The sequence below is a fragment of the Chaetura pelagica genome, unplaced genomic scaffold, assembly GCF_000747805.2.
Source record: "Chaetura pelagica isolate M959 unplaced genomic scaffold, ChaPel_1.0 scaffold221, whole genome shotgun sequence".
NCBI classification, from domain to species: Eukaryota; Metazoa; Chordata; class Aves; order Apodiformes; family Apodidae; genus Chaetura; species Chaetura pelagica.
In genome coordinates, this window is record NW_009952533.1 from 11,006,292 (window position 1) to 11,020,223 (window position 13,932).

Here is a 13,932-nt window from a genome sequence, read left to right on the forward strand (position 1 = left end):
TTGGGGGGTAAGTTTATGTGTGCAATTGCATGTGGCCATGGATTAACTTATAGTGGTTGTTCTTAGCCTGAAAATATCACAAATCACTTCACAGGCCTCTGTTGAAAAGCTTTGTTCAAGTCCTCAGTAAATGTGAGAGAACCAAATATCACATGTAGATGAAAAAACTCTTTAAAATGTAAGCAAATATATTTATCCTGCCTTTCCCCCAGTAAGCCACAGTGTGGATGTTTCAGCAGCTGTTTGAAGAAACAAGCGTGATAAACTAATTTTCATGACCTTGCCTCATATTTTCACAACAGCAAATTTTAGCTGTCATGGAGCAAAGTCATTTTCACTACCATTTGCTCCATCACAGCCACTCCAACACTGGAAAAATCCAGGATATCATTATGCAGGTGGTAAGCAGCAATGTGGTACCTGGATGAGTCTGCTTTGCTCCCCATTAGACGTGGGCTGCTCAGGGCAGGATTGTTTCTCAGTGCAGAATTGTTTCTCAGTGAGTCGTGCTGGGCTCGCTCTGGTTTCTTCTAGGCTGGGCAGGAGGAGCGGCTCTGAGGGTGACATTGTTTCCTGCATGATGTAACTCAAAATTCCCCTTCCTGTGCTTCTTGTTTCCTGATCAGCTTTCTCCTTGATCTCAAAGACAGTCCAGCAGCTACGTGTCTCTTATTCCTACGAATCCCTGCGAAGACAAGTTATGTCAACAGCTACTTTAATTAATTTAGTACGAAACGGAGGGTGTCAGGTCAGACGGAGAGCTGTGCTGACGTCCCGCTTCTTGCAAGACGAGAAACGTCCAACAGCCGCCTGCTACAGCTCCACCTCCGAGCACCGCGCTTCCCGCTTCGATCCGGATGGCAGTGGGAGACCTACCACATGGGACACCTTCGGCATCTGGGACAATCGCATTGACGAACCCATTCTCCTCCCACCAAGCATAAAGTACGGGAAGCCAATTCCAAAAGTGAGCCTGGCCAAGGTGGGCTGCGCTAGCCACATCGGGAAGCGTAAGGAAAACGAAGACCGGTTTGATTATGCGCAGCTGACAGAGGACGTACTGTACTTTGCAGTGTATGATGGACATGGTGGGGCAGCAGCAGCAGACTTCTGTGATAAGTACATGGAAAAATATATTAAGTGAGTGTGCATCAAGCAAATGCATGTCAAATGAATTGCAGTGGAGATTCCTTCCTTAGGACTGAAAGGGAGCCATTGTTGCTAATCCTCCTAGGATATATAGCCACCTAACCCAATGGGACAGCAAGAACACAGGACTGGAACAGTCCATTACAACAGATAAGCTGTGATCTATATATTCTGTATTATGCCTGTCCTAGTGAGCAAGCCTGCAAAGTCAGGAGAGGAAAATACAATTGTACCCACCTTCCAGGAAAGGACTGAGAACACAGTGTGAATTGGCTGCTTTCAGATGAGGTCACTGTGACTGCTGACCTGTGGCTTGCTTAGAGTTATTTGTACCCCTATGTCACATCCCTGGGTGTTAGAAAAGGAACTTTTTCTATTTGCAAAATTACAGGATTAGTGATTACTAGCAGGTAATTAGTAACATCATATTACCTTTTGACTGAAATCCCCCATCATTCAATTCATACAGGGAGGAGATAAGGCCATAGAAGGGTGGTGAGATTCTGGAACAGGTTACCCAGAGAGGCTGTGGATGTCCCATCCCTGGAAATGTTCAGGGTCAGGTTGGACTGGGCTTTGAGCAACATGATCTAGTGGTGTCCCTGCTCATGCAAGGGGGTTGGAACTAGATGACTTTTAAGGTCTCTTCCAAACCAAACCAATCTATGATTCTCTATTTCTTGGAAAGAAGTGTAATTTTTTGTTTGCTTGTTTCTTTCCAGAGAATTTCTTGCTCAGGAGGAAAACCTGGAAAATGTTTTGAACAAAGCTTTTCTAGAAATAAATAAAGCATATGAAAGGCATGTTCAACTGTCTGCTGATGGTAGGTAAACAAATATTCTACTGTTATGGGTGTGGAGAATAAGGTTTCTCTTACTTGTTCAGTAGCTTTGTAGTAAAATGTGAAAAACAATGCTTGAAAACAGTTTTGCTTAACATAGAATTTTGCTCTGATTACTTACTGCAAATGAAACAATTAAACTTTTCCTTTTTTAAATGGAAAAGCTATAGAAAGTCTAAATCAAATTTACAGGGGGAGGTATTGATCTGAACGTTAGCATAATCATGAGTGAATTTCTCTTAACGTGATTCTGTCAAGGAAAGTGTTTGTCAAGTTAACAGAGTGATTTAGATTTCCAAGATTTGCAGCTTTACTGTGGGAGAAACCTGAAGGGGTGGGGGGTTGTTTTGTTTTGTTCTTTAGTTGGTTGGGATTTTTGGTGTCTGTTTGTTTACTGGGGAGAGGGGTGGTGTTTGTTGTTTGGTTTTTTTAAAGCTGTTATTCCTGTCAGTTAGAAGCAATGGTGTCAGATGTTCTCCTTTCTAACTTGGATGCTGCACCTGAGGAGGAAAATAAGCTAAAATTAATGGAGTTGATACTGCTTCTGCACAAACAGAATCCAAGGAGTAGCTGAGTGTCAAAGAAACAGTGAAGAGGAAAACAAGGTTGGCTGTGTTAAAGCTGGCACCAGCCCTTTTAGACTCCTTAGTCCTGGCTGATAGTCAAGTTCTTGTATGTATATCTAGAGACAAAATACATGTGAAGTTCCAGTCTCAGCAACTGAAGCTTTCAGAGAGTAATTTGGGAAGGGAGATAAAGTCATTGTCCCAGTTCTGTCAGGAATTTCCTCAGGCTTGAGATAGAATTCTAAGGCAGTTTAGTCAGTCTTAAAAAACCAAAAGCAAACAAACCCAACTGAAAAAAACCCCCACACAAACCAAAACCCAACCAAACCCACAAAAACCAACCCAAAATAAAAAACAAACAAACAAAAAACCCAACCAAATAAAAAACAAACAAACAAAAAACCCAACCAAAACACAAACAAAAAACCTGTTCCAGTGCTGGTGCAAGAAAAATGACTGAAGTAGTTTCAGAAGAACAGAACTGTTAGTTTTCTCTCCAGGAAAGACCTGAAACCAAAAAGCACTCTAGGGTCTGAAGTAATACTGTATTCTCAAGCTATTTTTCCTGAGCAATTAATGAGTACAATGGAATAATGGAGAGGTTTCCTGCACTTTAACTAGATGAACCTAGGTGGACTCAAATATTTCTTGGCAGGACAGGTAGCCTGGCTGTTGCAGCACTGTGAGGGATACACACCTTTCCTCTTACCTGGTACAAGCTAAGATATCCAGGCTATCACAAAAAAACCCCAACAAATTAAGTCCTGAAATCCATCCCTTTAAAAAGGGGGATTCACTATATAAAGTTAATTTCCCCATTATATCCCATTTTAATTTTTTTTTATATTCAAATCCTTTAAAAAATAATTATGTGGTAAAAACATTTAGAGTAATTTTTGACTTACGGGGTGAGTTTTAACTGAGTTCAAGAGAGACACAAGTAGAGTAGATGTGCTTTTTTTATCCAAGAGCCTCCTTGCAAATGAATTTTCTTAAAAAAAAAAAAATGCAATGAAGTCTCTGAATACAGGCTTAAGGGCTTCCCCAACCTTTTGTTTTCACTAGCATGAAGATCTCTTATTTGTCCCCCTGCCTGCCCCTTTGTTAGTTGGACAGCTTTTGGTTTGGCCCATTGAAGCAACCTCTGTTAAGTGTCAGAGCAGCTCCTTGAGAAGAAAGGTCGGGAACTGTACTTGGTACATGATTCTGTTACTCTGAAAATAGTTTCTGGTTGTAGCATTTCATACACAAGACTTATGGAACTGGATAACAACAATATTTGACATACAACTTAACACAGCAAGCTGAGCATTTTGGAACTGCATATAGGATTCTTCATGTCATTTAACTAACTGGTGTTGCTTAATGAAATGTAATGCAAATGCCAACAAATTTACATAACAGTTACCAAGATACTGGACATACTCTCTCCATTAGAAAAGCTTGAGGTCAAGCAAAATAGAGAGCAAAAGCATTGTCAAACATCCACAGGGGCCACGCTCTGACAGGCACTCAGGGTTTCTCAGGTAGGCTGCAAGCTCTTGCAGGAGCCAGGGGGATCTAAAAGCACTCCGTGCTCTTGACTGCTTGCCCAGCTGAAAATCAAGCTGTAAGGCAAACAGTGAGGTATCAGGGTGCAAAGACAAGTGTGGATTTCTAAACAAATTAAACTTTTTGCATATTTGTTGTTAAAATAATTCAATACTACATTGACTTGTCAGTGTGAATATCTTTCTTGTTGCTGCTGTTTTGAAAGTTACATAGAATCTCAATGCTTGCGGTTAGAAGCCTACTTCCACACTTAAGCAGTTGGCCCTCAAAACTTCTGATTAATTGTGGCTATTCTAGATGTGACAGTCAAGACTGTTGCTAAAGAATCGTGAAAATGGTGGCTGGTTGTGTAACACTGTGTATCTGGGATACACTGGATGCTCCCCAAGACTGAGAGCTGCTTTTGAAACTTGGCCATAGCTGACAAAGTGGAAGATAATAGTTTAGTCTTGTTCCAGTAGATGACCCTGCCAGGCTTCACTCCTTTCACTGTATCTGCAAAAACAGCCAACCCAAGGAATGTTCAGGATGTCCAGGTCCTTGACACACAGCCAGCTTTGAAAGTGTGTGCCTGGGTTTTGTAGGAACTTAAGTCCTGGGACAAATCCCTGTAGCCAAATTCGCACAGATTGTTTGACACATTGTTTCAAATACTAATTAAGGGGTAAAAACCTCATACAAAAACCCTCATAAGGGGTAATCTGTCATCATCCTACCTAACTCCTTTCTCTTGAACAGCTTGGAGACAGGCTTGAGCCCGAATCATGGTGTTTGATGCCTCTTTAAAAAGCATTTTCATTCACTTGCATGTGTTTAAATATATCCAGACACTTTTAAATCACTGCTAAACGTAGGACACAGTAAAAGCTCACATCCAACAAATACATAATTATCCACGGGACAACTGTTAAGACAGATAGACAGAATTTTCTGATATTTTTGACCAGCCATAAAATGTAAAGGCTGAATAGCTTAGCTCAGCAAGGACAGAAATAAAGAAGTGCATCATGTGCCTGAGGAAATTTAAGCATCTCTTTGGAGAAATGTAAGAGAATCCCTCTCCTGGACTAGTGCTGTTCTACAAGGTACTGTTACTGCTTGTGTTAACTGCAGTCCACTACTCAGAGACAAGAAGGGAGTCTATCTGTCAGCCTCCATGTTCAGTACATCCAGCTCTAATCACATTGGCTGCTCACTTCTGGAATAGCTATCTTATTAAAACATAGCCAGGTATTAACTGATGTATCTATGTTTGAAAGGCACTCCTGGAATCTTACTATGCTGAGCAAACAGAAAAAGTTGTTTGCAAATAACAAAATATTAAAAGTAATGGGGTTTTGTTTTATTTTTTTTATTTACCATTGAAACATGATTTTTATTTCTTTGAATATGTTAACTTGCAACACTGAGGAAAAAGGAGAGCTGCAGAAATTGTACTTAAAGGTTTTGTAAATGTTACAAAGGCAGCCTTTTTATCCAAGGGCCCTGAGTATTACCTAACACATTTAGAAGATACTAATTACAATATTAAAGTGGCATTTAATTTACAATTTTTCCCATGGGTCAGAACAATTATATACTTCTATTCAGTGCCTCTAAGATGGCCCTGTTTCAGTTGACCTCATTTAGTTTGAACTCGCCATTTTTGTGTTATTTATAAATAGATATTTTAAAAAGCCACATAAATTACCTTGAGGAAATGGATTGGGTCATATTCTGTACTGAAGATGCTCTTCAGAGTGGCCACTCTTACCATATATTAGACAGTTGGCCCTCTAGCATTGATACAATTCTTTTGTTGGTTGGTTACTTACCTCCACAAGGGGGGAAAAAAAAAAGAAGTGGCTGAATTTAAACTGGTTTTGCCACACAGTTTTATTGAGAAAGTGAAAAAGGTGGCAATTCCCCAGAAATACCGAGGCTGAAGGCTGTGGCTGAAGATGCATGTGTAGCCTCAGGTACTTCCTATGTGACCTGCAGAAGCCAGTGCAGGCAAACCAAAGAGTGACTGCTTCCCTGTTCTGCAGCCCTCATGCTTTCATCTCCAGTGTTGCAGGTTTCTTTTGTTTGAACAAAGTCCCTGGGTGAATTTCCTATTTGCCTCTGTGTGCGTGTTATTTGTGGCAGACACTGTACCTGGTCAGCAGCTCTAGAACTGGAGGCCCTGGACACTATATGCTGGGCTTCAGTGGAAAGAGAGATCTGCTTAATTTTGTCCCAGGTGAAGGAGTCCGGCGGTTCCTAGCCTGGACTACGGGAAGGTTCCCACATCCTCTTTGTCACATTAGTTGAGATGACTTGCAGTAGAAGTTGTCCAGTGAGTGTTAAGAACCTATTGAAAGATCTTAGTTTTATAGTGATGTTGTTAGGAAAATAAAATAAACTCTTTAGTTGTTAAAACCAATATATATGCTGATGCAATGTATTTTGATATTACTAAATAACCAAGCAGATGTTGTACTAAAGCATTAGAAATGTTATCCCATCATCATTCCTGTGTTTTCGAGCTGTGCTAGAAATCACATCATGCATGTAGTCAAGCTACACCCATGTTCTTGCACCCCTACCCAGGTCACGAACTAGTTCCAAGGAAGAGTGAGTGAGCAGTGTTTCTTTTTCTAGGAGTGCTATTTAACTAATAAACTTATATAAAACTTGAGTCATTATGACCATTACCACAATTTTGGACTGCATCTTGACTACTTCTTTAGAACCATCCCTTGATTTCATGATAGCAGCTCTTTTGGCTTTGAGAGTTTGTGTACTTGAAAGATGCAAATTCACCTCAATGTCCAAATGGTTCCAGTAATTGATGAATTAAAGGCTAAAGATCTTAATTTTTCCAAAACTGCTTGTTTGTCAGCATAGTTCCAAAACCAAGGAATGAAATGGGAGAGTAGTAGCAGTTCTGCATTAATGTTAATGTCTAAATATAATGTATTTTCTGTGAAATAAAAAGGTAGTTTTACATAGATTCTTCATTTCACTTCTTTTAACTGTTGGCTAAAACAGGTATTTTACTGGTTCTACTAAAATTTCTAATCGCACTTGTACTCGTTAGCATCTTGCTTTCATCATGTGCCTCCCAAGTGAGCCTTGCTTCAAATGAGAAACTGGGTGTCACTGCTCACCTGAAACATCAGAATCTGCTGGCATCTAAAAAGTTTTGGTATCATAGCCTGCATGGCAGCCGTAACAGTCCAAGATTTTACCTTGGTCACCATAGCTGATGGTCACCAGTGACGAGCTATTTAAGGGCACAGCCAAACAAAGCCCTCACTGCAGTAATAATACCTGTTTTAAATAATAACATGAGCTTAGTATAGACTGTTTTGTGATTATTTATTTATTCATCAGCTCACCGCTTTTGTTGCACAACAAGGCTCAATGCATCTTTCAGGGCTTTGTGCACTGCAGTTTACTCCCAACCCTGTCTGACTTAGGGGGTGCTGAAACCTCAGAGGGCTGGGGAAAGAGGTGACTAAGATCCCAGAGCACTCACATTTCTGTGTCCCTAGCACACAGGGGGTTGTGCTGCGTGTATGCAGTTTGCTGGCAACTGGTCAGAAGTGGGGCTGGCTGGCATTCCTCCTGTTCAAGTGCACAGTCCTTTCAGATCCATCCTGCCCCCCCCCAGGGCCAGGGCCACGGGAAGGAGTGCACATAGTTGTAGTTGAGCTCTGCAGAAGCAGCAATAGAAAGACCTTGAACTACTAGTTATGTGAAAACAGGAATATAACTGTGGATTCTCGTTCCTAAGTTAGCCCAAAACACCTCTTGAATTTGCTTGCTTTTAAAACCTGGAAAAATTGGAAAATGCTAGAATGCAGGAGACCTGCAGAAGGCCTTTCAAGGGCTTTTGCATTGGTTGTGAATGCAAATGTGTTCTGGGCAATAGCTTGTCCTAGTCAGACTTTTTACTGTAATAGCTTAAGTTGGCAGGAGTTACTGCTTTCCAGACACCCTCACTGGGTTTTCTTTGCATAATTAACAGGAAAAGAAGAGGCTAACTGTAAAATGGGACTGATCCTTTCAAAACGCAAACAAAAAATGGAAAGCTGGACAGTTCTGGCATTTCCTTCACAGATAAAACTGCAGCTCTTTTCTGAAACAGGCAGACTCCCATTTCATGTTTTCAAGCACTTTTTTTCCAGACTGTTGTAGAAACTGAAATGACAAGCCCTTAAATTTACTTGCACCAGTTAATCCAACCAGGTCCCTGAACACAGTCAGCTCATCCCACTCCCTTAAGAGCAGGAAGACAGCAGCTCAGGCTGGCTCTGCTGTGCCTAGGGCAATCCCTGTGTGCCCCTGTCAAGTGATCCCACCAGTGCCCAGGGCAGGTTGCCCAGAGAGATGCTACCAGCATCAGTTTGCAAGCACAAGGCAAGGCAGAATCCAGCTTCACCTTTGCCCTGGGACCTCCAGGAAGTTGGCAGGGGCTGAAGGGATCAGTGTCCCTTTCTAAAAAAAGTCGATGTCCTGCTGGCTGAACCCTTTGTGTCTTGGCAAGGCTGAGGAAGCAGAGTGAGATTGTAACAACTGTGACAGCAACGCGAGGACCCCACAGACTGGGGTGAAAGAGTGATCTAGTGTTTCTTTTCTGATGAACTACATGAAGCTGCAATTACTATTACTCAATTTATCATTTCATCACTTAACAGAAGGGAAGAGCCATCATCTTTATGGTGGTTTCTCCTGCACTCATTGTGCCCAGGGATAAGAAACAACCCTGTAACTTGAGGTAAACTAGTTGGGCAAAAAAACACATTTGCTACAAGCTGAAAGGAAGCCACTGTAGCTTGTATTGCTTCTATTCCATTTACCCTCTGCATGGAGCCATGTTGTTGCACAGAAATACTTGCCCTTCCCATTGCCTCTCTCTCTCTCCCAGTCCTACATGCATGCATGTTTGCTGTACTATTTCATTTTATATGTAGATTTATTTTCAACTTAAAAGCAGTTAGTTACTGCTAATATAGAGCACAAGTTGTCTTCATTTTACTAATTGAGACTGTTGCTGTTGTAAATTATCCCATGCTCCTTGGCAGTGCTAAAACTTCTCTCTCTGATCTGACATTTATAGCAACTCTGGTGAACTCTGGGACCACTGCAACAGTGGCTCTGCTCCGGGATGGTATTGAGCTGGTTGTGGCAAGTGTGGGAGACAGTCGTGCTCTGCTGTGTCGAAAGGGAAAGGCCATGAAACTCACCATTGACCATACTCCAGAAAGAAAGGAGGAGAAGGAAAGGTACCTGTCAGGTGATGATGTAGTTTCCCAAGGGATGGCCTTGCTCAGGATGTGCTTGTGTTCTGCTGCTGGTTTGGTCCTGGAAGAAAGCAGAGAGTTGAACATAACACCACAAAACCACCTATGAGCTGGCAGAAAGCAGTACAGCTCCAGTTAACTCATTTGGCTCTGTTTAGAGGACCAGGGATGCGGAAAGCCCTGGATAAGGATGAACTGTCTTGGCAGCAAGATCAGTGTAACTACGACTTGGTATAGAGCTGTGACCACATGGTTCAGTCTTGTCCAAGGCTGCCAAGTTAGAGCCAAGACCTGAAGAAATGCACTATGGTGCCCAGGTCAGGACTCAGCCCACCTAGCCACATCCCTTCTGTAGAAGCCTTCAAAAAGCAAAAGCCAACCCTCAGCTCTCACCTTAGCTCCTCTGTACCCCATTCTGGACTAGGAGCTAGTGACAGAAATCACAGGTAGACATGGTGTAATGGTGTCAAGCAGTTAACTCATATTTGCCTTCTCTTTTGTGCCTCTGGACAGGATTAGGAAGTGTGGTGGCTTCGTTTCCTGGAACAGTTTGGGACAACCTCATGTGAACGGTAGACTTGCAATGACGCGGAGCATAGGAGATCTGGAGCTTAAAAACAGTGGCGTGATAGCTGAGCCAGAAACAAAAAGGGTTCAGGTAAAAGAAGGCTTTATTAACAGGAACAGCAATGTTTGGACTAAGGAGCATCAGAGGTATTTGATGCAGGTGGCAGTGCCCACATGACATGTGCCCAGATGAAGTCTGATGGCCAAAGGTTGTTTTTTATTTGTGGTGAAGTACCTGGAGACCAGTTCTAATTAAGTCATTTCAGATTAACACAAACAGGACAGAAAATAATTCAACCAGATCAATTCTAAATCCCATTTATCACACAGTACAATATAGGATGAGATCCATTACTGAAATACATAGGTGTTAGTCTGTTCAGGGCTTGTGGTCAAATGAATAATTTTGAGGTTAACACTGCTAAAATCCAGTCACTGAGGACTACATAGGATATGGATGGGCTGTCATCTAAAAGAGTGGAATACATAGAGGTATTTGAGAGGAGGAAAGGGCAGCTGCATGTATCTTACCATAGTTCTGTGATTGTCTGGAAAACAACCATCCAGAAGGGATTCAGCACAATTTGCCTTCACTTTTGCAGGAAGGGTCTCCTCTTAGCTCATACTCTCATGCTTTTCTCCAACACCTCCCAGGGCCTGGACAACTTACATTCAGTTGGTCCTAATTAAGTGCTACCCACCTGAGGGCTTTAGGGAGATGACCACAGTTCCATCATCTCTTCCTTGAAATCTTCAGTTTAAGGAAGCATTTTGTTTACTGGGTGATGAATGGATGTGGTCTTTGGCCTCAGTGTATTCAGAGGGCTGCTTTCTTGAACTGGAATCACCTTAAGATGCTGTCCTCCAGTACAGGGAACACAGTCTGTGTGGCCAATGGATGCACTCAAGGATTCAAGGGGCAGCCTTTGGCCAGCTGAGGGCTTGGAGTTTCAGTTAAGTCCTTGCAGAGAAAGCAGGAGAGCACACAGCACCCACAGAAAAAGTGCTTTCAGTGTTAAAATGGAGGCAACTAATTAATTGCCTTGCTCCACTTGCTGCGTCCTTGTGCATCTCATGTGCCTTTGTTGCAGTTGCATCATGCAGACGACAGCTTCCTGGTCCTTACTACAGATGGTATTAACTTCATAGTGAACAGTCAAGAGATCTGCGACTTCATTAACCAGTGCCATGACCCTGCTGAAGCTGCCCACGTTGTTACTGAGCAGGTAACGCCAGGGCTTCTTCGCCTGGCACCAAATGCTTGTTATTTTGTTTGGTTTTAAAAAAACAGGTATGCAAGCACACGTTCAAGTTAATTGAACTAAGCTGGTTGAGACATTCACTAGTCGGTTGGCTAGCCTTTTGCATACCCTGGATCTCACCACATCCTTGCCAGGCATCATTTCAATTAACTTGCTTAGCTCATGACCCACTGAACTGCGTGAGACTGTAACTGCAGTTTATTCCTGTGCTGAGTATGTCATCAGCATAGACAGAAATAACCAGTTTCTCACCAGAGTTCTGGATGGTGGCATATCCTATGGAAAAGTACCAAGTTCCGCATCTGGACTGAGAAGGGAGAAGGAAATCTTGTGCCTTAGGGCATATTGTCCCATGTGCAGCCAAACACTTGTTTCCTTTCCCAAGCAAGATGATGATGGTGACACATTGTTTCTTCTCTCAGGCAGTGCAGTTCGGTACTGAAGACAACAGCACAGTTGTCATCGTGCCATTTGGAGCATGGGGAAAGTACAAAACCAGTGAGGTCAACTTCTCCTTCAGCCGCAGTTTTGCTTCCAGCGGGAGGTGGGCATGAAAACCTGCCAAAGCTGTCTTTTCCTGCCATAATCTGGACACAGTGTACTACAGGAGAACACATCCATCTGTTGTTGACTCAGTGTCTTGTCCATCTCTTCGTTCCCATTGTTACGGAAGATGTCTCTACTCCCTCGGTGCATAACGCCCTGTTGTTGCTTACAGCTGATCGCGTTTTGCTGCGTTTATTTATTCCAGTTGGCATTAAGGCAGCTATTTACTTGGGTTTGTACTCCCAGCAGCTCTGCACATCACCTTGTTCACACAGATGAGGCTCTGAGTTTTCATCTAAGGCTGAAGGTGTTGCACAATTGTTTTCATACCTACTTGTATTACCCAGGACCCTTAGTTACCTGGCAGCTGTGTAAGTCTGAGTCTCTGAGCCACATACTGGCTTCTTTGTACATTAATACACAGGGGAACAAAAAGCACAGTGTTCTTAGGTAGACAAAAAGCACATTTGTTGTCTTCCTTTGCTGTGCAGCCACTCCCCTGTGCTTCAGGAGAAGCAGATGAAAAATAAGGGAGAAGTTTCAGAAGTGTTTAGGTTCTAATGCCAGTGGCATTTGGTGTAGCTGAACAACTTCCTGAGACAGTGCTGCTTTGCAGGGCTTTATGCTCTCGCCATCATCCATGATCCTCTAGCTCCAAGGAGACAGAGCAGGCTGGAGCCACGTGCTGTGGGAACGTTTTTCCATTAGGTCTAAAGCCTGTACAGTCTCTGTGGACCACTTAGAAACTCTTTACACTGTCTTCCCTTTAGTGTGCCAGTGCTTGACAGGAGAACAGGAGAAAAAACCACAGTTTTGATATCCAGAGAGAGAGTCTCATCAACTTCATTTTTTTTTTTAACAGAAAACCAGCTAGTATCAATGAGTTTACTAATCAAGATTCTTTGGATGTATAAGACAGGAAAGTATTTCTTCATAATTATATGAGGATTTTCTTGCCCTCTGCTGAAGGTTTCTTTTGGTTGGTTGTGATCTCCTGTGTCTCTTCATGTTATACAGGGAGCTGTAAAATGCCTAAAGCAAGCTAGGGAGAGAGCATTATAGTAACATAAGGTAATTTTTATAAGTTTGGTGTACTGTTTCTAGTAGGTGTCCGATATTCAGACACCAGAAGGTAGTTTTATACTTAAAGGAAGTGTTTCCACTTCCCTTTCCGGAGGCAGTCTGCATCCAGTGAGGCGTAGGGGGGGAGCGGCAGGGCAGAGCCCTGAGCCAGCTTATGTTGCTGCTGTGACACAGACTGCAGGTGAGCTGTTGGCAGCAGAGGAAGATCTGTCCCAGTGTGCCTTTTTCAGACCTCCTTCTTCCTCCACTCCCCATCAGGTGCACAGCTTCTGTGCCCTCTGAGTCATCCTGTTGCAATGAAATAAGGGCAGAGAAGAACTGGGCTCTTCTCAGGCTCCCTGCAGTATTTTTGATTCTACAGATGTTTCCAGCAGCACAGCTGTAAAAACGAAACAAAAGTGAAGAAGTTGCCTGATGTTAAGTCACCTTGCAATGCAGAAAAATATTTCTGAGATGCCTGGCCTGATTCTCATTTTCCAGAGTGAAGTCTGCATCTTTGTTACTTTTAGCCCTTTAGCTTTGTAGCCCAGGGTTACACCTTGGGCAGTCATTCCACATTTTTCCTTGCCTCTGGTCAAAGGCCTGGCAGCACCCAGCAGAGCACAAGAGCACAGTGTTGTACTGACAGAATGAAGTTCTGGGTGTTCAGAGAGCACAATGGATTTGTCCCACCACTTGGGTGTATTACATGGTATATATAATATGTATATTTGGTTTTTAAGTACAAAGACCTTGTGTGTTGGAACATGTAACTCTCTGTTGTACTGCATGCTGTTGCCCAGGCCTCCTGAACACATCACTAGTTTACAGTAATAATCCTCTCTCTCCCCCCAGATTTTCCCCAGAGCTGGGGTTCAGTAAGCCTTGCTTACCTGAGGCAGAGGGGCACCCTTAGTTGTGACTAGTGAGTGCAGGTTCTTAGTCTGCAGCAAATTTGAAGATTCCCACAAGCTGTCTGTGGCACAACTGGCAAGACAGCCTCACCCAAGCACTTGAGGAGAGGTTGCATTTGACAGAGGGTAAGAGAGCTGCTCCAGGAACATGGTTATGACCAGTTTGTGCTGCAGTGTGAGCAGCTGAGAGCCTTTCTTCTGCCA

The 13,932-nt window shown here is 42.8% G+C and overlaps 1 protein-coding gene across 1 annotated transcript; it reads left to right on the top strand.

The window, feature by feature from the left end:
- Positions 1-700: 700 nt before the first annotated feature.
- On the top strand, positions 701-11,826 carry PPM1K (protein phosphatase, Mg2+/Mn2+ dependent, 1K). The gene is made up of 6 exons (XM_010008947.1): positions 701-1,140; positions 1,872-1,972; positions 9,194-9,359; positions 9,891-10,035; positions 11,036-11,170; positions 11,629-11,826. Exons 1-6 carry the CDS (start codon positions 701-703, stop codon positions 11,758-11,760), a joined length of 1,119 nt encoding a protein of 372 aa, XP_010007249.1. The 3' UTR covers positions 11,761-11,826.
- The last annotated feature ends 2,106 nt before the right edge of the window (positions 11,827-13,932 follow it).